Source organism: Oryzias latipes, chromosome 24 (genome assembly GCF_053564925.1).
Source record: "Oryzias latipes strain Hd-rR chromosome 24, Olatipes_Hd-rR_3.1".
Classification (NCBI taxonomy): Eukaryota; Metazoa; Chordata; class Actinopteri; order Beloniformes; family Adrianichthyidae; genus Oryzias; species Oryzias latipes.
In genome coordinates, this window is record NC_136260.1 from 19732950 (window position 1) to 19759063 (window position 26114).

General features: G+C 39.5%; 1 protein-coding gene across 6 annotated transcripts in view; it reads left to right on the plus strand.

The window, feature by feature from the left end:
• The first annotated feature begins 7396 nt into the window (after window positions 1–7396).
• Window positions 7397–26114, plus strand: part of si:dkey-174m14.3 (brain-enriched guanylate kinase-associated protein) — a 28864-nt gene continuing 10146 nt past the window's right edge. The window contains exons 1-4 of one of the 6 annotated variants that reach the window (XM_020714461.1): window positions 7397–8359; window positions 12761–12798; window positions 24241–24402; window positions 25894–25960. In XM_020714461.1, the coding sequence (XP_020570120.1) occupies window positions 7412–8359; window positions 12761–12798; window positions 24241–24402; window positions 25894–25960 (1215 nt within the window). In that variant the 5' untranslated portion in view covers window positions 7397–7411. Of the gene's footprint in view, window positions 8360–12567; window positions 12799–12872; window positions 13227–21198; window positions 21404–24211; window positions 24403–25893; window positions 25961–26114 lie in introns of those variants that run through there. The other 5 variants (XM_011491536.4, XM_011491535.3, XM_020714462.2 and 2 more) reach the window with 5 other exon arrangements.

Here is a 26114-nt window from a genome sequence, read left to right on the forward strand (position 1 = left end):
TAACACATTATTTATTAGTTAAATAATGCTTAGTTATGTATCCTTTACTTTATTAAGGGGTACTTTATTGTATGCTTTTATTTTCCTAATAAAACTTGCAACAGATATATGTTATTCAACTTACTCATAATCCATACTGACTCAATACCTACTGTATTTATAAATAGTTATTTACTGATAGAAGTGAAGTATCTTTAATGATTTTGGTTTGTTTTCCTAATAAATGTTTTCTTTTGCAGTTAAGTTTTATTAAAACCCTTATTTTTGAATAAATTAAGGACCCTAACTGGTGCCAAAGTGGGTCTCTATTTCATTAGAAGCTTTGCCTTAAAAAAGCAACCCTGATACTGAATCTCAACCCAAGTATTTACCCTTTCAAAGATCGAAACGAGACATAATTTTACTTTCAGAAACTCTTTTTGGAGAAACATAAAAACATCAAAATATATTAAGTTGAAATACTTTGGAATAAGTTTCAAAAAACAGATTTTTTTAAATGGCGAGAATCCTTGAGGGAGGACGGCGATCTAAAAAACAGGTGAGATTCCTTTTTCACAGCATATCACCAATTTATTATTTTCAGAATGCAGACAGATTTATCACACATCTTGATGAATTTCTATAACATGTTTGATGTGTTATTGACATTTGTGGCCCTTGCTTTGATTGTTGAAAACACATGCAGAGATCTTCCATCACCATAGGGGGGCGCTTATGAGTAAACAGGTAGATGTCACTTTTAACACAGACATAAGCTGTTTGTCACCAATACGTTAAATCTGAATATTCCAGGGGGAATAGAACAGAAATAACCTCATCCAAACTGAGACTTTTCAAACTAATCAAAGGAGGACCTTTAGAAAGTTAGCCTTTTTTTAATTTTTATTTTTTTACACGGGATAAGATTTGATCTATAATTAGAGGAAAGTTCAGAAACGTTTTACACATAACCTAACAAATAAGGAATAGAAAACTAAAATAAAATTTAAAAAAAAAAGTTAAAAGCTCCATTGTCGTTGAGGAACATATTCAGTTTAATTCCAGTGAAACTTGAAAAAGGTTCCACCCTCTTTTTTTTTTCCACACCAACTATACTTTTGCTTAGAATGAGTTTAAAATGTTGGGAAAACTATGCGATAAATAAAAATGTGCTCCATTCGGTGGCTCTTGTTGCTGTAAAATGTTCTTTTTAGACTAAACAGTGTGGGTTTGTGTGGGAGGATGAAGGAGGAGTGATAAAACATGGATAGTAATTGTGGATGCTGCCAATTGAAAGGTGCAAAATGTGCTTCTTTTAGCTTTCAGATTCGTACATTTGACTATTGCGGGAAGATGGTAAACGCTCTTGGTTTACAGTGAGAAGGTGCTGGTTCCAATCCCGGCTGGGTTCTTTCTGTGTGAAGTTTTCATCTTCTCTCTGTGCTCTCCAGCTTCCTCCCACAGTCTAAAATCATATTTTATAGGTTAACTGGTGACTCTAAACTGCCCCTAGGTGTGAGCGTTTAGGGGTGAGCAACGTCCTACATGCGAAACCGTGACCCTGAAAGGGATTCAGCGGATTCTGAAGATGGATGGATGGACTTCTGGGAATGAATTTCATCTCACATCACTGATGTAAATATCAGCCTTTAACAGCAAGTTAAATGATGTATAATCTAATCAACAAATCAAGTAAAATTGACTACATTTAAACTGCAAAAACCAGGAAAACTAAATTAAACGGCACTAATTCTTACAAATGTTTGGTATAAACTTTATCCCAAAATCCCAAACTTAATTTTCTCTCTGCAAACCTCAGAAAAAGTGGCTATTTTTCCAACTCCTTAATTTGCTGTCTGGCTCTTCCTAACCCAAATATTCACAGATTGAGACAGTCCCACCCGTGTGCATGAATACCCAAACAAAGTGACTAAATTAGGATTCATGCCCACACTTCCTCACTTCAGGCGTTTCGACAAAAAGATGATCCAGTTTTGCTGATGCCGACCTCAGACTTGCAGGTCAATACAGTGGCATCTCTCTTAGATCCATCCATAATCCATTAAGTGAAGAACTGCCATTCTAACAGCTAAAAAAAATGTTTACCACACCTGACAATAGTCTTGACCCCCACACTTTACAAGAACTCCCACGTATCACAAGTCCAAATTCCTCCCCGTATTGCGACTAAATCCTAACATTATTTACCATCCCACTTTTTTATATATATATTTTTTGCAGAAGTTGTAACTGTAACACCAATTTTTTTCCTTCAAAATGTTTGAGCAAAAAGAAGCATGGATAAAAATAGAAGGGAAAAGTTTAAAACCTATTTGTGTGGCATCCGTCTTCACGGTTAGGATGGTCTTGGTAACAAGTCAATGAATCTGCTGCACGATGCCGCAGCCACCATTTGTTGTGTGAATAACTGGTTGAAGCGTGCAAAGTGAAGTGACAGGCTCTGTTGACTGAACACTGTGGTATGATAATGGTATGTATTGAGGTCAGCTGGTCCCCCTTCACAGAAGAGGGTCTTATAGAAAAACCATATAGCTGCACACTTATGTACTGTAACTATGTAAGAAATCTATGCTTCTCTCCCTCTTTTATGCACTTTGTCCTTTTGGAATTATAAGCTTGTTTGTTTTCATGCATCTTTTACTGGCTTATCTGCAGTGATCCCAAAAAATCCAATCAGAACACCTTTATAATACACTAATTTATTTCGGAACCCTTTCAGTTGAGGAAATTGTGTTTTTTACCGGATTCTTGTAGCATTTTTTGATGATAAAGGACATGTATTAAGACAATTAAGCTCAAAATTGCATTTCTGAGTATTTCTTTATTCAAATCAGAAGCAGACGACAAAATGGAGTTTGAAAAAGAGCAAACAGTGGGTCACAAGGTCCCTGCTCCGCTCCATTCTGATGCTTTACTTGCAGAAAACTAAATCCATGAACGTCTATAATTTCCTCATCTGTTCTGGTGCCAAACAGTATTGCTGGATAGCTCCAATGTTGCTTGCCATTTTTTTGTATGTTGGGAGTGTGGGGGCTGTAAGATAGCTGGAGAGGGTGTAAACGGATGGGCAAAATCATAACTAAAATGCTTTTATAATAGCTAAAAAGATGATTGGAGTGGGTCTTTAAAAGTAATTTCCTGGGGCATTGACATGCGTCTCTGCATGCAGTCAATTACAGACAACACACTGACACAGTATTGCTCTTATCTTGGCCCTTTATGACTACACCTGTTGGCCTGTATTGACAAGTTCATCTGATACAAGACACAGTTTGTGACAAAGAGGCATTGAGATGGTAAAAGTCTGAATTAATCAATCAGTAAAACAAAATGTAAGCAAAAACAGAGGCTGATCTGGCTGATTGCTAATTACTGTAAGTTTTGTTTGGTGCTTTTTAGTGATTTTTTTTTTTCTAACCCTAATTCCACAGATCAATATCTGTCCTTTTTTGGTGCAATTAGAGTCAGTTTTATCATGTAGATGGGAAGGCAGATGGAGAAGGAAAGGAACACCAGTTAGATAGTGACAGCTGATCAGTGAACTAGTTGACGGCCGAGGCTTATCGGCTGTGGCATTCAGTGTGCTCTGCAGACTTTGCACAGACTTTGCACAGGATGCAGAACACGGCTCCTGCAGAGGCGCAGAGCAGCCAGGCAGCGATGGAAAACACAGTGCAACCACCAAGCAAGCATCACCAATTATCTCCACCTCTGCTCTTGTAGCAAGAATCCATTTCAGCACCATTACCTCTGGGCAGCTATGAACTGACAGTCTCTCCCGTCAGGGTGATACTTCCAAATTGGCTCCCCCCCATCCTCCCCCTGAGATTGAAAAGAGATTATTAAAGGCATTCATCATAGAATAGGTCTGAGCTTGCCGGAAAAGTCCAAATGTGCTAAAAATAATAATAATAGTAACACAAAGGCTAACCAAAAGGAAGATTGAATGGAGAGAAAATAATGCAGAGGTGTGGCAAGACTTGGCACTCCTCCATGATGCCAGACAGGGGGGGTTAGTTGGATGGGGTGTAGCATGATGTGGGGCCCAATGTGAGGATGGTGCATGCACACAGCCGGCCACCCAACTGAGGCTTAAACGCCACATAATGGATGTGCTGCTAATGATGCCCCTGGAGAGCTGAACAGTTTGGCTCTTGCATGACATGATGCACTGCACAGTATTTTGTCCCAATCTAATCCAAGTCTGTCTCCTGCAAAGAAGAAAGGAGTTTAAATACAACCAGCCAAAACCTCGCTTGACTGTTTCATCCTCAAATATCCCAGTGAATAATTCCAAAAGTTGAAGTGTTGAATACTGAACTTGAAAAAAAACTCCTTTTAAGTTAGCATAAGTTGCTCAGATATTTTGAATATCACCTTGAAAGAATTGATGGACTAGCTAGCTGCTCTGACACAGTTGCCAATCTTGATCTCTTACTCTCCTCCTAGGCACAGACTGACAGCAGTTTTACTGATGCAGTTATGTAACGCCCTGAATATTGATGAACATTACTGCCACTGTGACAGCTGTGAACAGAAGTAGCATGCATCCCTGTCCAAGCTAAACAAATTCAAAAAGAAATGTTAAAATTAGAGCTGGAGAAGGCAGGAATTCTGTAGTCAACGGCAGCGTAGAAAACTAAAGGTTTCATCAGTAGGCATTTGTGTCCGTACTCATGTCATTTGTGCACTTCACATGTGTGACACGTTGACTGTATAAGAGAACTGGACTGACTGAGTGGGACATCACCCATAGACTGACTTACGGCTCCAGTGAAATTCCTTTAGACATTTTTTGCCATCTTGGATCCAGACGACATCACCAAGCAGTGATTGGTCTAAGTCAGGGGTTGGCAACCCAAAATGTTGAAAGAGCCAAATTGGACGAAAAAAACAAAAAAACAAATATTTCTGGAGCCGCAAAATAAGGCAACACATGCAATATGTATCTATATTAGCTATATTAGCCTACTATAATAATGACTAAGTTGCTACAAATACATAATAAGCATTAATGATATTCTGCGGAGAACGACGGGTCACGTGACTGCTCTGTTGTGCAAGTTTAGCTTCATTACAATATCAATGAATTATGTTTCATTGCTTTGATAAAATTAAAGAAATGTAATAAATAAATCCGATTTTTGATGTCATTTTTATTTTGAGGATTCGAACAAAAAAACAATAAAATGGAACGTGCGTGGCCCATGACAGTCAGCCTGCACTCGAATGACAAAACAGCTTCGGGCATTTGCCGCTCCTGGAGACTTTCATTCAGCTCGTTTAGGTGGCCTGTCAGTCATATCCACCAAAAAGTGCAGCTTTTCGAGCCACTCAGCATCTTCCAGTTGCGGGTAGTTCAGGTCTTTGCTTTTTAGCAATGTTTTCATGTGTTCTAAACAGACGACAAAGTGACGCAAAACCTCACCCCTGGACAGCAATCGGACTCTGTTGCGTAGCAGGAGATCAATGCATGGAACTGACGGGGGTTTGATTTCCATTTTTCGTCCAATTTGGCTCTTTCAACATTTTGGGCTGCCGACCCCTGTACTAGACAAAGTCAGGATACAATCTGAATGAGAATATTACAAACAAAATATCTGATTAATTCATCTATTGTGCCCTTATCCAACAGAAATTAATCAATAATTAAAAAAAGACATTTCAAATGCATTTCTCTGTGAACAAATCAAGATTTTTTTTGCACAGTTACAGTAAAAAAAATGTTATCAAGATGCTTCTTTGAATGCATTTTTGACAACTGAAGAAAAAAAAACAATTGGCCTTAGAGAAATTGTAATTTCACAGAAATGCAAACAGCAACAAGCTATATTGTACATTTTAATTACAAGATTTAAAATTATTAAAACATCTTATTGCAGACAAATTAAGGACGATTTACAGAAAATCAAAAAATAACAAATGTAAGCAAAAACAGACTATGAAAATGACCTAATAAGGCAAAAACTGGTTGAGATTTTGTTCAGAGAAACACAAAATAGAGAAGAACAGACTTTTTTTGGGAAGCAGCCAGTGGATCTTCAACAGGGTTTGAAGGTCACGTTTGGCCAATCATAGATTGTTGTTTGTAGGCTGGATGTGTGAGACCACAAAGTCTTGTAGCCCTTCCTGACCTCAAAAGAAATAAATCTTCTAAAAAAAGCAACAATATATCAACTGGAGCTCTTTATAAAGTTATGTTGGCACGATATTAGTAAAGACATCATTATCATAATGCGTTCATCTAAATAACGACGGAATTTTTAACACAGTGAATCTATTACATAAACATGTGATCTAAGTGATATAGAAAAACAAGTGTGTTTTTCAGTTTTTTTCCCCCTTTTAGACCATTTTTATTTGAGTTTTTTTTTGGAGAACCTGTTTTTAGAAAGCATTCTATATATGATGTAGAGAAAAACAATCAACATTTAACTGCACCTCCTTGGCTTTGTCATCATTAGGTTGTTTTAGAATTAAAACGAAGTCGTGCTTGAAGTGGAGTATTACTGCGATCCAGTCTCTGGCTCTTCAGAAAAATGTGCATTTTTTGTAAATTAGTAATATCCAGTGTACATCTTTCAAACATTACAAGGTTCCAATTTAAAGTTACCAAAAACATGTACAGGGGCTGAGCCTCTGTGGAAGTGTATATGTATACATTTTTGAGCTTTTAAAAGATCCAGAGGAGCTGTTCCCCCGCAGGCACAAGCCTTTATGCTAAGCTACGATAAGTGCCTTCTAGATCCAGCTTCGCACTTAATGCACAGACGTGAGAGTATTATGGATTGGTTCAAGCGGTGCAACTGCACAATTTTAAACAAATCATTTTGTCCAAACCAGTGAGGAGCGATTTATTTTAAACATTCGGTCACAAGTATTGCCACAAGTATGGCAATCTAGTTGATCACTAGCATGAGTCATTATTTATGACATAAGTCTGTCCATCATGTTGTGTGTTGATGTGCGTGTGTGTCTCCCTGCTGTCATTACTGTTGGATCAATGTTTGTCTGGAACCAGTGACCTGAAAAAAATTACACAAGCTACTCAGGTCTCAATTTAAATGCAGTCAATTTTGCACTCATAGATTTCTCCTGTTAATCTAATCCAAAACCTGGAATTCTTTTTTGTAGATTAACAACAGATTCACTGTTGTTTTCACTTTCTTTTTGGCCCCAGAACATGGATGCTCTTGCCTAACATAGCAGAGGGTTGTCCTGGCAGGGAAGAGGCCATCTGTGCAGCCCAGATTGAAATGTATTGGACCATTTTTAGGTCATGCTTGCCCAATAGTGAAAGTGGATTGGGGTAAAAACTGTGCAAATTCTCAGCTATCCACCGAACCATTCACCACTGGTCAGCAGCAGCTATTAGAGAGAGGGCACATCCTGGCGTGCTCCAGTCGAGCCGATGGAGGAAACTGGCAGCCCAGCCTGCATCCTCTCCAGGAGATGCACAGCACGGTGGTCATCCGTCAAGTCTTCTCGTAGCTCGACGTTCAATGTTGAGCATATGTGGCTGGAGGAGCTGATGGGCCCACTTTACAACCAGTCGTCTTCTAGTCAGGCGTCCAGTGCTAGCGCTCCCAGCAGCAGCCCTGGGGGCAGCAGGAGCAGCAGTGAAGGCACTGGCAGCCTGTACAGCTGGAACTCAGGGGTTACATGCCTCCTGCACAGTTCTATCAAAAGGCAGAGCCAGGAGGCTTTTCAAACTCAACTGGAAGAGAAGAGTGGGTGGGGGAAACTTGTGCCATGTGCTTACAATGATCCTCACGGCGAAGCTTATCCACAGGCAGAGCAGGGCGGGGGCAACTATCAGAACAAACTGCATCAGGGGAGGGCCTCTAAACAAACTCGTATGGGCAGTAAAAGTGTAAAAGAGTTGCTGGAGGAAAGGTTCAAAGCCAAACTGAAGTTTTCCCAATTCCTGGACGAAGTAACTTCTAATGTGTTGGACCCCAATTCCCTGCAAGCATTCGGAAAGCTGCAATCTCCTTCCGGCGTCTTCATCACAAACTCAGATCAGCTTGAAGAAGAAGTGGAGAGCTGGAGGCTGCATGACTCAATGGCCCTGCAGCAGAATCTCCTGTCTGAACTGGAGGTTCCTGAAGCAAAAAACGCCACTGACTGGCAGCAGAAGAAATACCTGGAGACAGATATTGATGCTGTGAGTTGGGATGCTGGCCCACAGGATGTGAAGATAAAACAGGAACAGTTGGAGATAGATGAGACCAGTGTGATTCCACCTCCTTTACAGTTCAGTCAAGGATTTAAGAGGAAAATTCCCTCTCCTGATTTTTGTTGCGACATACCAAGAGCCCCTCACAGATCTGCCTCTCTGCCCAGGGGCATCAATATGGTGAGTGGTGAAAGTTGTTTAATCAGAGGAGGCCTATAAACTAATACTTCCAGGAGAAGAAACTGTTTCACTTTGGATAATTTCTTTTTTACCTCTTAGTTCAACTTTAAACATTAATTCTGTGTAAAAATGTAGCTGAAGAGAATCTTTGACATTAAATTATGCTTGAAATGCATGAAAAAATAGAAGTAATTTTATTTTATTGACATTTAAATTTATTGTATTTTATGTAACACAGGCAGCAATGTGATCTGATTCAAAACTGCTATGGAGCTGACCCAACGGAAACACTCTACTAATCCAACATGTCAAAATAAAGTCATAATAGCTGATGAATTAAAACATATTTTAATCAAATTTTTGGCACCAACCCTGTATTTTGGCTGCTTAATCCTTTTGAAAGTATCTGTCTGTTTGATTGGTTAAAATGTGTTTTCCATACACTAGAACCTTTTAACTTTTAACATGCATTTTTACCTCAAATGCATGTTTAGTTTCTATATTTAATCATTTAAATGACACAAAGGTTTTTAAACCCTGTTTTTAACTGCTCAAAGAATCAATGCCAAATAAAAAATAAAATAAAAAATTAAAATTCAATGACAGAAAGCAAAGTGAAACCCTTTGACTTCCGGACTGAAGCACATTTGAAAGTGAAAACAACTTTGGTCAGGTGCGTTTCACCAAGTGACCATAAAGTGAAAGTCAGACCCGACACTTCAGAGTAAAATGGTCCAAAACAGAAATAAAAATACTTTCGGCTTAGTAAATATAACTTTTTGCCTTTGTGCCAAACTTTATCATCACAGAAAACTGTATTGTGGACAAATTTAGATTTATTTCATATTACTTTCTATTTGACTTTGAAGATGCATTTAAACAGAAGTGATCTTTTCACATAAGATCCACTTCTTAACCCCTTAAAACTGGAGATGTCGCCCGGTGACAACTGAATATCACACACTTTTGACGTACTGTAACTCCTTGACCACTTAGAAAATCAATGTGAATCAGCTGATTCTGATGTGGAGATAAGCGGCTTTGCATATCGGTTTTGCACACATGAATAAAGTGCATGAATAAAGTGTTGCATTACGGCACGAACCTGCTTTTCTCCGCTTCAGAATCAGTTGGAATAACACTAATTGCTTAACCCTTGTGGTATCCTAGGCACTTTAACATTGGGAGTTGGGTCATCTAGACCCACTAGACAGTGCGCTGAACCTTTTTTCTTCAATGATTTGTGAACCTCACTGGTGTCCATGGATTACATGAAATCTTTCCACCTTTATCCACCTTTGTCATGGTAGGGAGAACACGTCAATGTAAGGGTGGGGTCATCTAAGATAGAACAAGGGTTAAACAAGTTGAAAAGTTCCAATAGTCAAAAGAATGTCAACATCGGAGCTAAAACTCCAGTGTAAAAGGGTTTTAGAGTCATTTCCAAGCATCGCTATGTTTCATTAACAGCTAATCTGCTGTAGTTTGAACAGACAGTGAAGCTACTGTGAGATTAAGTTGTCAACAGTCGCACCTCGTATATTCTTTTCAATGTGTTTCTTATATGAGTTGTTAAAGTGATTTCTCATTGGTTTCAATGGGAGATTATCTAGTTTGTTCCCCATTGCAGTGAAAGCAAAGGACTGTTAAGGTGGGGAAACAGTAAAACACTTACTAAAGGCGAGAATTATGTTTGTTTTTCCTTCAGAAATTTAAACGAGCTTTTTTCCTTTTTTGCAGAGATTTTACAGCTTGCCATTTGATGCAAGATTGCTTTGCAGGGCACAAAGGCATTCAGCATTTGAACACATGGATCATTCATTCTTTAGAGCAAGCATGTCCAAAGTCCGGCCCTCTTTCAAATTTCTACCAGGCACAGGTCCTTGTCATAAAATCAATAATATGCAGTTACCAGCACTTTCTAAAAATGAATATTGGCTATTTTTCGTTTTTAGCCGGTGTAAACATGTGGCAACAATAAAGTCAAAAATAAAATAAAGAAAACACTACTTCAAATAAAATAGAAGCACTGATGCAAATAGAAAGAAACACTGACGTCTTGGTTCTTTTGTTATCAGACACTACAGACAAAATAGAACCAAGAAGTCAGTAACCACAGACACTATGAACTTTATTGCATTAAAAAGAAGCACTGCTGCAAATAAAAGAAGCACTGCTGCAAATAAAATGTATTTTATTGAACGAAAAGAAACATTGCTGCAACTAAAATAAATTTTGTTTCATCTATCTTTAAGTTGCAGCAGCGTTTCTTTTCTTATTGCAACATTCTTTTTTTTTTGCAGCAATGTTTCTTTTTGTTTGCAGAGTTTCTCTTTTTGTTTGCACGGTAAGTTTTCTTTTTATGTGAGGGTGTGTCTTAGCCACCATACGTCTATAAAAATGTCTGGCCCATTTTAAAAATACTGACTGTAAGCAAAAGGAACAGATTTGTTTATCCAATCAAAACCAGACTTGTGTACTTATAAATAAGAAAACTATTTGTTATTTCCTGCTCAAAATAATTTAAATTTAGAAATTATAATTAGCATTTAATAATTAATTATATGTAAACGTTTATGTGAACCCACATTTAATGCTGATGAAACTTTATTTTTTCAGACAGACCTTTTCTTTAATTTATTTCTGGTCTTCAAATAAAATATTTAAAGCAATTTTGGTAAAAATGTATTTCGGTGTATTTCTGTTCTATGTGAAGAAATGGAATGGCAAACGCTGTAAATCTGTCATTTGCATGTCATGCTTTTATATGAGATTAAATAATGTCTGATTGGTTGGCCCTCATATATTTCCACCTCACTACATGTTTGCACACCCCTGCTTTAGGGTGTTTGTTGTGCGAGGACTGTATCTGGGAGTGGAAAGTCAATGTTGCATGCTCCAAATCTTGCAGCAAAACCTTAGTTTTAATCCGTGGATCCGCATGTGCATACAGTCCAGCTGTCACTCAGGCTGAGAGGGATGAAGTTTTTGGAAGTTTGCACAATACTGCAGCTCTGACCGACACGAGCGCTCACTTTTATGAGCGCTCATTAGCATTCCACCTTTCAACAACTCCTCCACACTAAACAATCTAAAGTGAACAATTCTGCCATTTACTCACACGCCCACTCACTCACATTCATTTAGTGACATCCATCATCTACTCCGCATGAGACGTAACCTTGCTGAAGTGAAATGAGGAAAACTGTTGGAAACAACTGCTTGATTCAGAGGCAATTGGTGTTGCAGCAGTGAGCTGTTACACAAATGCAGTCCTGAAGGCTCCGTCAGCAATTACAGCATTAAAACTGCTTGTATTTGTCATCTCAGCATGACACTCGCTTGGCTCGTAAATGATAATCCATTCGGTTTCAGCCAAAATCCCCCTCACTTCCCTGAAAAATTACATCCAGGACAAACCTGCACAATTCCGTTTATTAGCATTCCCCCCCCCCTCCAAACCCTAAACAAACGGATCATCAAGTTAAGCACTATTCCCATTTAATAAAAGGGAGAAGATCCCGTTGCCTTAATTTATTGTCTTATTAAAATTCAGCCTTTGCCGTCACCTTAGCAACTGCTTGAGAAGAGGTGGGTGTTGTGGGGGCTGAGAGGCAGGATGGTGAGCCTGTTGGTGTTCATCTCACTATAGTGTGAATCTGTGTGTCCAAAAGTTTCCTTGCAGAAGTCCTTGTACTTGTGCAAAATGTGAGTTTAAAAAAAAAAAAGAATCTCTGCAGACTTTCAACCTTCTGTTGCATTTGAACGTTCTGTCTCGTTTTATTGGCGACCCTGGACGGAAACACCTACCACACGCAGACAGTTTTAGCACATTTCCTACTTTCACCAGATCAAGCCAAATCCGAACAAGGATTCTTTTTGTGGCCCATTCAGGAGGGAAAAAATGGTATAAAACAAGATCCTCCAAGCAGGAGTGATCTAAGATTCAACAGATTGAACCACCTGTTCCCTCTGGTTGCTCCCCTCTTCTTCTTCCTCTTCAGCATCGTCCCCTCTTTTTTTCTTTTCTTGCATCTGAGACACAGAGCTGCTGACAGTAAATCCTGTGTGAGGATCTGCAGTGGAGGTTCCCACTCTCCCTCCTTTACCCTCACCCCCTCGCGCTCTGTCACTCCCTCCCTCACGCTTGTGTCATGATATGATTGTTTTCCACTCACGTAAGAAAAGTGAGCCTCCCTCCTGTGAGCGCAGATGTGACAGAAAGAGAAGGGGGAAGCAGAAAGTGGGTGAAAAAAAGGGAGGTAACGGGGAGTGCTCCAGCTGCATGTTTATGTATTGTTACTCTGTGGGATGAGTTTTGTGCTGGAGCAATGTCCTAGTTGGCAGCTCCTGGACCAGTTTGATGGTTCCTCTCAACTAACATGCTGTCATTTCCTTTAGCTGCCTGAGGAAGAGATGAACAGCATAGACGCTATCAGGTAAGCCTCTCCCTCCATCCCTCTCCCTCCCTCTGTTCGGCTCATATCTTTCTGCTCTCCATCATCCCGCCCCCACATATCCCTTTCTTCTTCCTCTAAGCTCCTGCCTCCCACTCGTCCTCTCTTTCTACCTCAGTCCCTGTCTTCCCTCTTGGCTCAGCTGCTGCTTTTGCTGGAGCGCTGTGGCTTTAGTGGCAGCTGTGTTGGAGGTGGTGCTGGGGTGCGCATGTGTTGGGATTTCACTGAGCTCTTAGGGAGTGCTGGGCAAGCCAATCCAGATAGCACATAGAGGGGGGGATTTCTCCATTCCCGGCGAGACTCAGCCGGCAGGATTTTTATCTCTGTCTCCAGGATGAAGCTCTGCATGAGCACCAGGTACCCGTGACCATCTGCATGTTCAATCTGGATGAAAAGCTGTCTTCTTTAATGTCAGTATATTCTGATGTTAAATACTCATTTGTATGTGATGTGCCTGCAGTTGCAGTAGATCAGTTTGTGATGCAGTGCTGACTGGAATCAGCTCTCTTTTCACATAGTTTCCCAAATATAAAATATTGTTTTTCCTGTTTGTTCGTAGCTAAAATTTCTTTGCTTGCTCATAAAGAAATCAGCAAAACCCACAAGTCTCATAGATTTCTGGTTTACAGAAATCCATGACAGTCATACTTGTTCTTTATTTTGGACAGTCACCTGTGGGAATGCAGTGATTAATTGCTCTGTTGCAGCTCTGCTAGCATCAGTAACTAAGCAATTGTGGCTGATTTTCTTGCGTTTGGCTGCCTGACCGGCTGAATGTTTAACTCATAGCTGTTTACAAGGGCACGAAAAGGCGGACTAACAACCTTTACATGCTCATCTTAACAAATTCTAATGACTTTATTATGGAAATACAAGCGTGCGTCTATTTATGTGATTGTAATCACATTAGACAAGAAATTGGGCAAAAAAAAAGACAATACGTAGGACTGTTTTTCCTTCCTCTTCCTCCCTTTTCCCTCACTGTACTACAGTCGAAAGGCTTTAATTAATACCACTCATGAATCAGTAATAACCTGGAACAGATAAAAAGAAAATTCTGAGCTTTTTCTTTTGTGTTTGATTATAGATGGTGCAAATTCAGGCAGATTATAATTTAGAAGCTGTTTGAGCAGCCAGTGACGGTTAATTAATCTTAAAAGGTTGTTTCCCTAATGCGAGGCATCAATTGTCTTTACCTCTGTGTCACGGCTTTAATTGAATTATAGCAACCCTGCAGAGATAAGAGGGGGTAGCCCTGTGCCTGCTTACCTTCGCACAGGAAACCACGTTTCAAAGAATTAGAACATTAAACTGGACCCAACAGGAAGACTGACCCCACCTTTTATTCCACTTCTGTCCTCCCCACCAAAAAAAACAAAAAACTTATATGTGAGATGGCTTCTGGCCTAAATGATGAAATTTTCTGAAATCTCTCCTCCTTCATTGCTCTCACCCACCCTCTCTATTCTTGGCCCTTTCTTGGTGGGGCTCCTATATTGGGAAGCCCTGCAGCAAAGATAGAGATGTAAATTTTACATGGGGGTGCACTGAAGCGCCCAATCACCAGTGCAGAAAAAGCTTTCAGTGGATGAGACAATTTTTTTTTTTAAGAGTTTGAGAGTTTCTATACACAGAGCCATAAGGCTCCCCCACTAAGTCAAAAATGATTGTAAAAAAAAAGAACTAAATTTCAAAAAAGTTCAAAATCTCATCATTTAACACATTTAACAAATAATTTGTTTTTTTTCTTGAGATTACCAAAAACAGTTTTGTAGTTTTGCAAATTCATCTAATACATACATACATACATAAATTTGTGCATCATCTTAATATGAATCAACAATCTGAACTGAAAAAAGTGTCAGGATAAGTGAATATACTAAAAGTTGAGATGCTCATTGGTAAAATGCGGTGTACATGTATTAATAGGGTATTTTTAACATCATGGCTTAGATTTTGGTCCATGTGACGGCCTTTATGTATATAAATATTTTCTTATAGGGTATTTGAGAACCCTCTGTTCTCTCCTTTACTATGCTTTACTGTTTTTTTTAAATAACATTTTGGTTAAGTCTCTTTGCTCATTTCTATAATGGAGAATTACATTTTTAAATTGGTAGAATATTTGTCCTTTTTGCAGCACAGATTGGTGCATGTGATGCATTGGCTTGCTAAACTGTGCAAAAATCACAAGATGACACAAGAAGTATGCAGTTTGCAACGTTATTAATAACCACATCTCATTCTTTCACAGTAAAATATTAAAGATGTCACTACTGGTTGAGTTTTTTGAAGACCCACTCTGATGAAAACTGTATTTTTGGTGTTTTTAACAAGTTCTCGTGGTATATTTTTTCTTTATGGGGGACTTATATTAAAAAATTAAGCTTAAATGTGCAATTTTTGAGTTTTCCTTGTTCAAATTGTTGTAAATCAGCTGTTTAATTCATGTACGTCTTCGTTTTTCACGTCTGAGTTGGCATCTGGCTTAAAACTGTACAGCCGGATAGAAACAATATTGCTCAACGTTTTTGTTGCACAGGTAATATTAGTTTGGGGGTGTAAGGGGCTGTGAGCTAGTGGGAGAGGGCATCAACAGTCCCGCTCACAAATCACAGGCAAATTTCTAATGAACTACTGCTGTCTGCAGAAACTATGTCCTAAAATTAAAGTTTGCTTTTTAAATTTTGGCCAAAAGCGGCAAAGTCCTAATTAATTACCTATGGGAATGCTTTTACAATAGATCAAAGATGATCAGAGTGGGTCTTTTACAACATTTAGAAATAGTGCTGTATGGTTGTGCAGTGGTTAGCTCACAGCAAGAAGGCCCCCGTTTCAATTTTTTCAGCTGGGGGACCTGAAACAGAGTCAACAATAGAGGAGCTTTTCTCTGGGGATACCAGCTTCCTCCAAAAAGGAAGGTTGTTTGGTTACTCTAAGTGTGTATGGGTGTGTGATTGTGGCCCTGCGACAGAACGGCGACCTGTTCAGGATGTACCCAGCCTTCGCCCATGAGTGGCCAGGTTAAGCTCCGGCAACCCCGTGACCCCAAAAGGGACAAAACGGGTTAAAAAGATTGGGTGAAATTAGCAAACATGGTCCACAATAGTCTGCTTCAGCATTGAAAATGATTTTAGTTTGGTGAGAGATGGATGACAAATGGAACTACTGTTCTTGCCCTGGAGTTAGATATGAAGTGACAGAGATGACTAACTAGTAGTTTAGTAAAGGAAAGGAGTAAAGGAAAATGGTCCAAATATTAAATCCTGTGTTAGCCTCACTAACATCCACAACCTAAGCTCCAAAAAAAAACAACAGCATCTCTACTTTGTCTCTCTTTTTTTAAATTAGGATGATTTGTGTGAGCTTAGTGCCAACGTGAGGTGGATTGTGTTGTGTTTATTCCTAACTGAGACATCTGCTGGCAGATGCAACTCAGACCTGCCACAAAGTGTTGACTAACATCAGGAAACCTGTGGAATTCAGCGCCAAGCAGCTTCGATTATTTTTTTCATCCAAACAGTTTTGACTCATTTATGCAGATGAAGTGGTGTTGAAGTGGTGGAGAACCTGTATTTGTTGGAAAGTGGTGTGTGAGAAAAACCCACTGCAATGAGTTTAAGTGTAGAGGGAGGTTACTGCTTCCCTCTGCCCTGTGTGGTCTGAGCAGCCAGCTCCCCCCACCAACCACCTTGTCTTATCTAACCTGATATCTTAAATAAAGTGTAAATATAGATATTGGTTGTGTATAAAACCAACATGTGCCTCAGAACAGATGTGTGCAGATGCATGACAGATCTCAGATTGAGTAGTTCTCACTCATAATATTTGAATTTTACCCTCAAATTGTAGTTGTAAAATAAATGATGGAAATTCAAAACTAGTGTTTTCCCAAGCAGGGCTCGACCTTTAAAGAAATCCTCGAAACAAAGGTGTTTTTTTTTTTTGCTTTGATGCAAAAAAACAGTGACTTTTGTGACCTTAGGATGCTCATTAGAGCTCAAAATTTTGACCTATACTTGTGGCAAAAGAGGACCTAAAGGTCAAACTATAAATCCACGTTTGTGTGAAAAGAGATGTAGATGGAATGCCTTTCAACAAAATGATCTTTTCCTGAATAGAGGGCAGGATTGGTTTTGCCATATTCTTTATGTATTTCTATATAAACACACATCACTTTAATGCTACAATGAGTGAAAGGATAAGTGCCGAATCAAAGAGTTTTAGTGCCTCCAAACTCAGAAGAGAGAAGCCTCTCAGATGTAAATTTCTCATTGACCTCACGATTAGGATGATTAAGCAACACTTCTCTAATACACTTCCGGAGTTGGTTTTCCAGAGGTGATTTCAATATTAACGTCCCCGGTTGCACAGCTTTTCATAAAACTTGCATTACTGACAGTGATGCAAAAAGCGGCCATGATGGCCTCTTTTTTTTACCTCAATAGTCCTTTTTTGGTAAAAGCCTATTTAGACAGCCTTTTGAAAGTCATGAATGGAACGCTAAGTACATCTGAGCTGCGCACTCTATAGGTCTGTGCATAACTGCTTGAGGCAAATGCAACACACACGTATTTGTATGGAGGAAAACCGCTCCCTGCATCCTGGAAGATTTGCAGAGGTGTTTCTTTGTTGTGTCTAATCACTACCTGTCCATGCGAGCTCCACTCGTAAACAATGTGCTGTTAATGGTGGCCACTGGCCGGCTTGCCGTGTGTGTTTAGCCGTTTGTGTTCTATTTTTAATGAACTGAATTTTACTGCTTCTTACTTCGGAGTGGGGCTGCAAAGAATGTTTTGTTTTCGACATTTGCGAAGCTGCGAACCAAAACCACTGACTTGGAAGAAAGGAACCAACTGAAAAGATGGTGTAAAAATGTGAAGAGTCTGGGCTGGAGGAAGTGGAGGTTTGCTAGGACGACTCTCAGAAGGGTTTCCTGGCACCGTTCCATGTATTTCATCTCTCCAGGCTGATGCTGTGTTTTTCCTTCTCTGTTTGGGAGCAGCATGTACTTGTTTGTGTGTGTGTGTGTGTATGCGCGTGCATGCGTGTGTGTGTCTTCCCGCGGTCTCTTTTCTCTTGTATTTTCCAGTGTCAGTAATTTATCTAGAGAGGAGCCGGTTTAGCTCGTGCTGGTTTGCGGCGCCTTCCGTCCGTGAAACCAGGGTTCGACTCCGGGCTGCTCCCTGTTCCCTTCTCTACCTTTGCCGGTTCCAAGCCCGGTTTGAGAAGGTTGCGTCAGGAAGGGCATCCGGCGTAAAACATTGCCAAGTTTACCATGCGACTTGTTCGCTGTGGCGACCCCTGATGGGAGAAGCCGAAAGAGGACGAGTAATTTATCTAGAGAAGCAGTTTTGCCAAAATAGACATCAAATTTAATTTTGTTTGTCTAAAAATCACTACCTCCCCTTAAGCCCCGGTGTTGTTTTTCTGCGAAGCTTTTGAATATCAACAGAAATGTGTTCCTGTTTAGACTTCCATCAGCTCCTCTGCTTATCCCAAAATCCTCAAAGACTGTTGTCATGATTACACACTTCCCTGTGCAGAGTGCCATCAGCAGCACATGAAATCCATTCAGCAGGTCATTATCCCCTGCTGCTGCTGCTAACGATGTTGGTAGTTGGTGTGTAACTACTTAGATGCCTGCCTCAAGTTAATCAACGCAGGAGAAGAAAATTCAAAACACAGATTTGAGAGATTTCCCTTTTTTCTGTGAGGGGGTTGAGTCATACCATGTAAATCATGGGATTTATTCTGCTACCTTGTTAATCCAGAAACAGCATCTTTTCTCCCCCTTCCCTCTGCCGATGAGTCAGCCTCTTGGATTCCCCCGCTTTAGCTCTGACGTCTGGGGCTGTGATAAGGGCTTTTCCTGAAAGTCCGCCGGTATCTGCAAGATGCATGTGATCGGGAAAGTAGAAATGAAGGAACAGATTAGCCACGGAGGAAGGAAAAGATTCATTTCTCGCCCACTTGTGTTGATTTTGTGCTTGAATTTGGCAGCGCTCGCTTCCCCTTTACAGTCTTTGACTACATTATCAATACGCCAGCTTACAGTTTCTCCTGGAGCTTCCTGCTCTACCCTCTGCCTCATTCCACAACTTTAATGCCCTCCTCCTCCTCTACCACATCCCTCTTCCTCTTCTTTTCAATAAGCTCAGAGTTCCTCTCAAATGTCAGCATGGCACGAGTGGGTGGCAGGCAGCGCCAACTGAACGATCCCTTTTAAGGGGTTTGCTGCAGTGTGAGGATCTGCTAAAAGAAGAGGCGAGCATGTGACCAAGCTCTGGATTGAGTCATTTGACAGCAAACACCTGAAGAGGCCAAATAACATCTTTCCTTTTCAATTCTGCTTATTTATTTCGCCGTTTGGTTGGGTGAGCACACACAAACCGGCATTCTTTGACGATGCATGCACACAAATAAGGTTTCCATCCTGCAAAGCCAGCTCCCAGCTGCCAAAAGTTGCACACATGAATTGAGAGCTGGTGCGCTATGACTCAGAGGAGAGCAGCTGCAGTGAAGGCTCCAGTGGCAGTGGCGAGCTGTCGCCATCTGGAAGAGTGCACGTCTCCATGCCTCCTCAGCCAGCAGCATAAATCACCACTCAACGACTGGCTGTCAGTGGATCAACATGTTTCATTTTAGCCCATAGCTTTTCATCCTGTAAGGAACGTAACGCCGCAACGCGCCAAGTGAAATGCTTTCCTTTCCTGTAACCTGCTGCAGTCAGACCCAAAAGGTCCATGATTGTTTTCCTCCCGAACGGTCAGCGCAGCTCTCGGATCAGAGGAGCTTTGATCAAGCTTTGACGGCTGTCTTTTCTAATAACCTTCTCCATTTGTCTGTGTGATGAGGGATGCAGTGTGCTGTGGCTGCAGAGGGCTGCAGGGTTGACAGATGTGCTTCTCCAGGAAGTTTCTGTCTTTTTGTCAAACTCTGTCAGGATGTGCGGATATATAAAGTTGCACACAAGCATTATTCTTCTGCATTCTCATGGACTGGCCTGTATGAGGCTCAAGTGGATGTCCAATCTTTATTTTTTTTAACTTCCATTTTTCCTTAACTTTTGAGGGTAAAGTTTATCTTCATCCTCTGTGAAATATCTGCAGCTGGTTTAAACTTCACTTATCCTCTAGCCTTCTAGTTAGAACCTTTAAAATGTGTTATGGATTTTGCCTTAACCCATTAGAGGCAACGTGAAAGCTAAAAAAAAAAAAATGTACGGAAACTTCCCCCTCATTCGACTGTTAAATTGCGACAGATACAAATAAAAAGGTTGTGTCCAAACTCTTTCACTACTCACTACATAGTGCACTCTATAGTGAGTGTGCCATTTTGTAGTGCTGTCCAAATCTACAATTCCAAAATTGAGTGGCCTAGAAATTTACCAGAAGTCTCTGTGAAACACCAGTATGCCTCGATGCATCACTAAATTGGGGAACATAGACCGCAATGCATCATGAAAAAATGCATTTAAATGTATTTTTTAAATAAACTGTCATTGTTTTCATCATAGGAACATAGTGAATTCATAAATAGTCATAAAAAACATGTATGATCCGTTTGACATAAATAAAATAAAAAAATAGTAAGCATGGTGTCCAAATTGCTTTTCAAAGCCAGATTGTCCTGCATAATATAGCTTTTTAGTTAGGAATAGGTAAGGAATTCAGACATAACCCACAACTGGAATTTTCTAAACATAATAATAAATGTGGATTCACCGTTTGAACAACTTTATTAGCAGCATCCTTGTAACATGAGACAGCATGGTTGCTGAATATTATACATTACTTTGATGTGTGCGAACCACTATAGCAATAAATCCATTATGGAGTAGAGTCTCCTGGTTTTTGTCTGTTAAATGCAGCTTTCTTATATTTTGCAGTCAAAGGCTCTTCCTCTGTTACCTCACCCAAAGAAGTTTTCCCAAAACGTTTTTCTTTTTAATTATTTTGTTAACTTTGCTAGCTTGGGGGTTTCAGTTTAGTAATGTTTTAGCATTTTTGTTTGGAATTAAATCTAATTTATGCAAAGTTAAGTTCAAAATCTGAAATGTTTTCTTCTTTTCTTCTAAATCGTCCTCCAAATTTTTATTGTATCAAAGAAAATGAGTCAAAAAGCTTAAATAAAGAGGTGGATTATATATGAGGAAAGTCAACTCTCAAAAAATTACTTGTTCACTTAAGTGGATAAAGGATTTTTTGCTGTTTTGGCTTTTGTTCTCCTTCCAAGGGAAACATTTTGGGGAATTCAGTCACTAAAATCATTATAATTGCATAAATGTTTGCAGCATCAACATTTGTCCTTCAGACAGAATCGCTGCTTAAGAGTAGTTTTTAATAGCTGCCAACCTCTCTGTTTTGCTTTGTTTGGCAGGGTCAACACAGATAGAGCACTAGGTAATTCTATAGGCCACTTTTAACTGGTCTCCTTTGGAAAGCTAACATACATGCCAGCTTCCTGTGGTCACGCCCTATAAATACATGAGAGGGAAGGAACACAGACAAACCATGAAAAAGATATACATTGGCAAAACTGCCTTAAAAGTCCCCCGAAATGGCAGCAAACATCCCAAAAAGAGGTAAGAATGAATTTTTGCACTATCCTTTATTCATCTTCGTATCCATCTACCTGTTCATCCTCCCACGAGGTGTCTCCTCTGGTCACCCAGCTGAGGTACAGCAGCCTGGTCCAGCCAGAAGTCATGCTGCCTCGTCATCTCATCTCACCAGAATCAAAACACTCATAACATCCTACTCAGCTCCTCTTCTCACCGGAGGTCACTAATGGGAGATTTTTTTTTCCTCTCCCTGGAGCTACTTCACGTAAAGTCATGCAGCAGCAAACAACAAACGCCTGTATTCCTTTGCGAGTGCCTGCCCATCAAAATGAAGAGAGGCGGTGGTGCAGTGCTGCGTAATGCAGAAATCAAGTGTCAGGCGGTCTGTGGAGATAGTCGTTGAAACACTTTGTGGGCAGGTAGTTTACACTCGCATGCAGCAGCTTTTATATGAACACAAAAATGTTCAAAAGTTTGCCTCCCTTTCTTGCCTAATGTCAACCTTGGAAGTGTTATTCTGTCAGGATGAGCAGTTTAACATCTTTTTACTGCAAATCAGTCTAAAATCTGCATTTGCTGCAGACTCCAGGCAGGTTCTCAGGTAAAGAAAAAAGAAAACTTTAGTTAAAAAGATTGTTTGTTTTTTTACTTACAAATTAAGATCCAATTTTACAAAATTCAAAAACTGTATATATTCTAAAATTTTCATTGGAATTTAAAAATGATGCATCATCATGGTAATTATTGTGTGAGCTACTCCAAATCTGTGCTCCGTGTGGAACACTTAAAATTAGTTTAGTTACTGTAGGTTTTTGTAACTTAAATAGTAGTTCAGAGCCCTGCAGCTTTATTTTCATAATTCCTGTGGTTAAAGTCCCATTTTGATCATCTTTTGATCTATTCCCAAAGCGTCCCCAGCGGTCTTTTAATTATGATTATGCCGTTTTTAGCCAAAAAAAAAAACAAAAAACAAAACCTGTGTTGTTATCTAAGACATAGTTTATGCAGAGTGGCAGTAGTTCATTAGAAATTCAATTCTGAGTTGTCGTAGAAAGGGATTGACATGGATCAACCCCGCCCCCCTTCCTCTCCCCATTGAAGAGTAAGCCAGGGAACTCGTTTCCCGCTTAGGGTATTATATACATCACAATTAAGCTCTTTTCACAATTTGAATGAAGACATTTTCAGAATGTCCTCCATCATCAGAAAAAGGACATAAGAACATTTTAAAAAAAACACAGAAAAACGCAATATTCATTAAAGGGGGTCTTTAATGAATAACACCAAAGTAGAACCATAAAAATTAAAATGTAATTTTACTAAATTCAGTTATGATGATTGTTCCTAAATTTTACTGGGGTAAAAAAGCCTGGAAATATATATTTTTTAAAACACGTATCATTTGAAAATGGGTTTAGTTAATCTTTCAAACCTTAAATCTCAGGTAGTAAACTCTGTTGAAAACAAAGCATCCCAGCTGCTTTATTTTCTTAATTCCACTGTTTGATTACGGAGAATGCTATCGTTAGGGGGTTGTAACTTGATGGCTGAATGTTCAGATTTCTTTCCATAATTTGTCAGAATCTAAAAGATGAACCGTAAGAACAATCATAATAACCATGCGTTCATGGTGTTCTTTGGATCAAATTCAATCAATAGCGCCAAGTAGTAAAGTTGCATTGGTTTCAACTTAGGTAATAGCAAAAGAGAGCATCAGTGGGCGCCAGTATCCAATTTTTCTTAGTTTTAAACAAGTTATTCAAGACTTTATGTTTCCAAATTGTATTAAATAAAATTGGTTCTGCATTATAAGGTTACCTTTATAAAAATGCTCATACTTTTAAGCCCATGGAGCGCACTATTATTTTAAAAGATCAGTTTATGAACTCCCTGTTTTTATTTTAAAGACGGGTTCAGCCAAACTGAATGAGCTCGGATTCATGAATATGCAGCTCAGAATTCAGACTAAAGGGCAGAGAAATGTATATATTAAAACGAGACATGGTCCACTTCATCTGTGAAAACGATCCTGCCTGCTAATGAAATGAGCAGCGCTGCCTTTTTGTTTAAGAAAAGTAAAGAGGAACCTGGCCAACTTCTTTTTTTTTTTTTTTTTTGTCTGGCCTCATGCAGCCCATGATCCTGTTAAGAGAGAGAAAAGAGACAAATGGAGAAAATGAAAGGAGCGTCCTGACCACATCTTCATCCATTTTGTGCTGTTATCTAGCCGCAGATAGAGTCATTACTTTCCTTCCTCCATCTGTCCGTCAATACAAGGCCCATTAAGCCAAGCCATGCTCATTCAAATCCATCACAGCAACCGACATTTCCTCTTTTGCCACTCACACTTGCCATTTTGTAAGGTTCAGGTAATGCACATCCTCTAAAAATAAACATCATTGTGCTTTCCTTACTAAATAACATGTTGAAAACGTTTTGTAAATCTGAGGCTTTAGAATCTTTTCATATGATGTATTAAAGTTCATTAGGTCATTTCAGACCCCGGATTACAGCCCCTTTTTATTCTGTAGAACCAGGCCTGGTAGGGACTGGTTATCTGTTTATTACTGAAAAGGATTCTAGCTCAAAGGTCTACATACTTAAAAACCTATGTATCCATGATTACTGCGGCATGCAGATTTTGGATTTTATTCTGCCCTTTTCTTTCCCAAAGCGCTTTGATACATAACTTCCCCCATTTTTTTAATTGCATTGCTGTGATGCTCTCAGCGCAGCTTCATGCCTCCTAAAATGAAGTGTAGACCCTAAAAAACTAATTTAGATAAACACATGTGGAAATCGTTTTTTTTTTTTTTAAATCCTGTACTTCATACTCTCGATTTTATGCATCTGTGTAGCTCTTTGCTGGAGCAGAAGGAGGACCTGCGGAAGAGGCTGTCCTACACAACACATAAGCTGGAGTTGCTGCAGGGTGAGTTTGACTCTACGCGACAGTACCTGGAGACAGAGCTGCGCCGGGCCCAGGAGGAGCTGGACAAGTTCACAGATAAGCTGCGCAGGTCAGTATGGGAGGCGACGAGGCTCTTCTGATGTAGAAGAGCAGGAGGAGTTTGGACATTTGTCTGCCTCTTTAAATGAGTTTGAAAGGAGAAAACTGTCACAAAAGAAAATAAATTGGCACAAAATGATAATCTTTTGAGCTTTTTTAAAGTAATCCTAGTGGTCTTTTAAATATAATTAAGCCGTTGTTGGTTTTTTTGTACCAAAATAAAAACAACAGTGTTGTTTTGTAGGACATAGTTTTTACAGAGCAGCATTAGTTATTTGCCTCAGAGCTGTGGGTGGGACTGTCGGCGCGGAGCACCCTCCCCCCCTTCTCTCTTTGTTGTTGAGAGCTCTCTGTTTACACACTAGCTTACAGCCCCTAACACCCCCTAACCTTACATTTCCGGCTCAACAACAATAGCAAGCAACATCGGAGCTATTCTTCCACACAGTTTTAAGCCAGATGCTAGTTCAGACAAGAAAAAGGTAAATGACACTAGTGGATGCATCAGAATGGAGCCGAGCAAAGAACGTTTTTTTCCATGTCACTAATAAGCTCTTTTTCAAATGGAATTTTTTTTGTCTGCTCCTGATTATTTGAATGAAGAGAGACTCAGAAATTGAATTTTGAGATTCATTTTCTATTTAATATGTCCTCCATCATCAGAAAAAGTGCCACAAGAACATATAAAAAACACAAAAAATACAATCGCCACCAAGGTGGATGTTTAGGCAGATTTATAACCAAACAGAGCCAAATATAAAGATTACCTGCTTGATAAATCTTGTCACCTCTGCTTTATAATTGGCCAAATGACCTCCTTCCTCTTCTGCCAAATGTCAAAACCTCTTCGTTGGAACTAAAAAACAATTTCACTTCTTTAGATTTTTTGCAGAAATAAACCTGAAATTTTATAATTGTCTAGTTTAGATAACAAAAACAGATGCATCCTAACAAAAGACATTTGTGGATCGACAAGAGAAAGTATCAACGGAAAACATTTTATAATCAATTCTGTATGAATTTACATAATAAATTACTGCAAAATAAAGATTTCCCAAGCTTATTGTTTCATCAGATTGAACAGAACTTAAATTGTTTTCTGAGTGAATTTAGGTTTGAATCCTTGGTGAGATTCTGGCAAATAAGAACAGAAAAGCATAAAAGGAATATTATGATAGAAAAACTGAAGACAGAAAAAAAAGGCTTTTTTTCTCTTTTGATCCCTTAGATTTAACTGAGAAAACTCGTCAGATGGTAGAATGGAGGAAATTATATTAATGGGGTATCCATAATGGAATAAGCTGTGAACTTGTCATTACGTTCGTTTGATAAGCGACTCATTTGGGACAAAAGCAAGTCAAGGGATTCAGCTTTGATGTTACCGAGCTGGGGGACGTTCCTTTTTAAGACTTCTCAGTTTTACAGTGGGTTTTGTGCGATTACACAAGCGTTCTAAGAGAATGAGCAACATTGTTTATCATGTTTTTTTTTTTTTTTTTAGAATACAGAGCGGCTACTCTGCCCTGCAGAGGATCAACCAAGATCTGGAGGAGAAGATCAACAGAGACGTAAGAGCCTGAACTTGTCTGTCTCAAAGCCTGTGCATCTGTAAGGGCGTGATGTACTCAGTCAAACAAATCCTGCTGAAGGAAGACAAGCTTTTGAGCATGTCGGAGGGTGTGGAGAGAGTACAGAAGACTTGGACTGGAAATGAATCTCCTG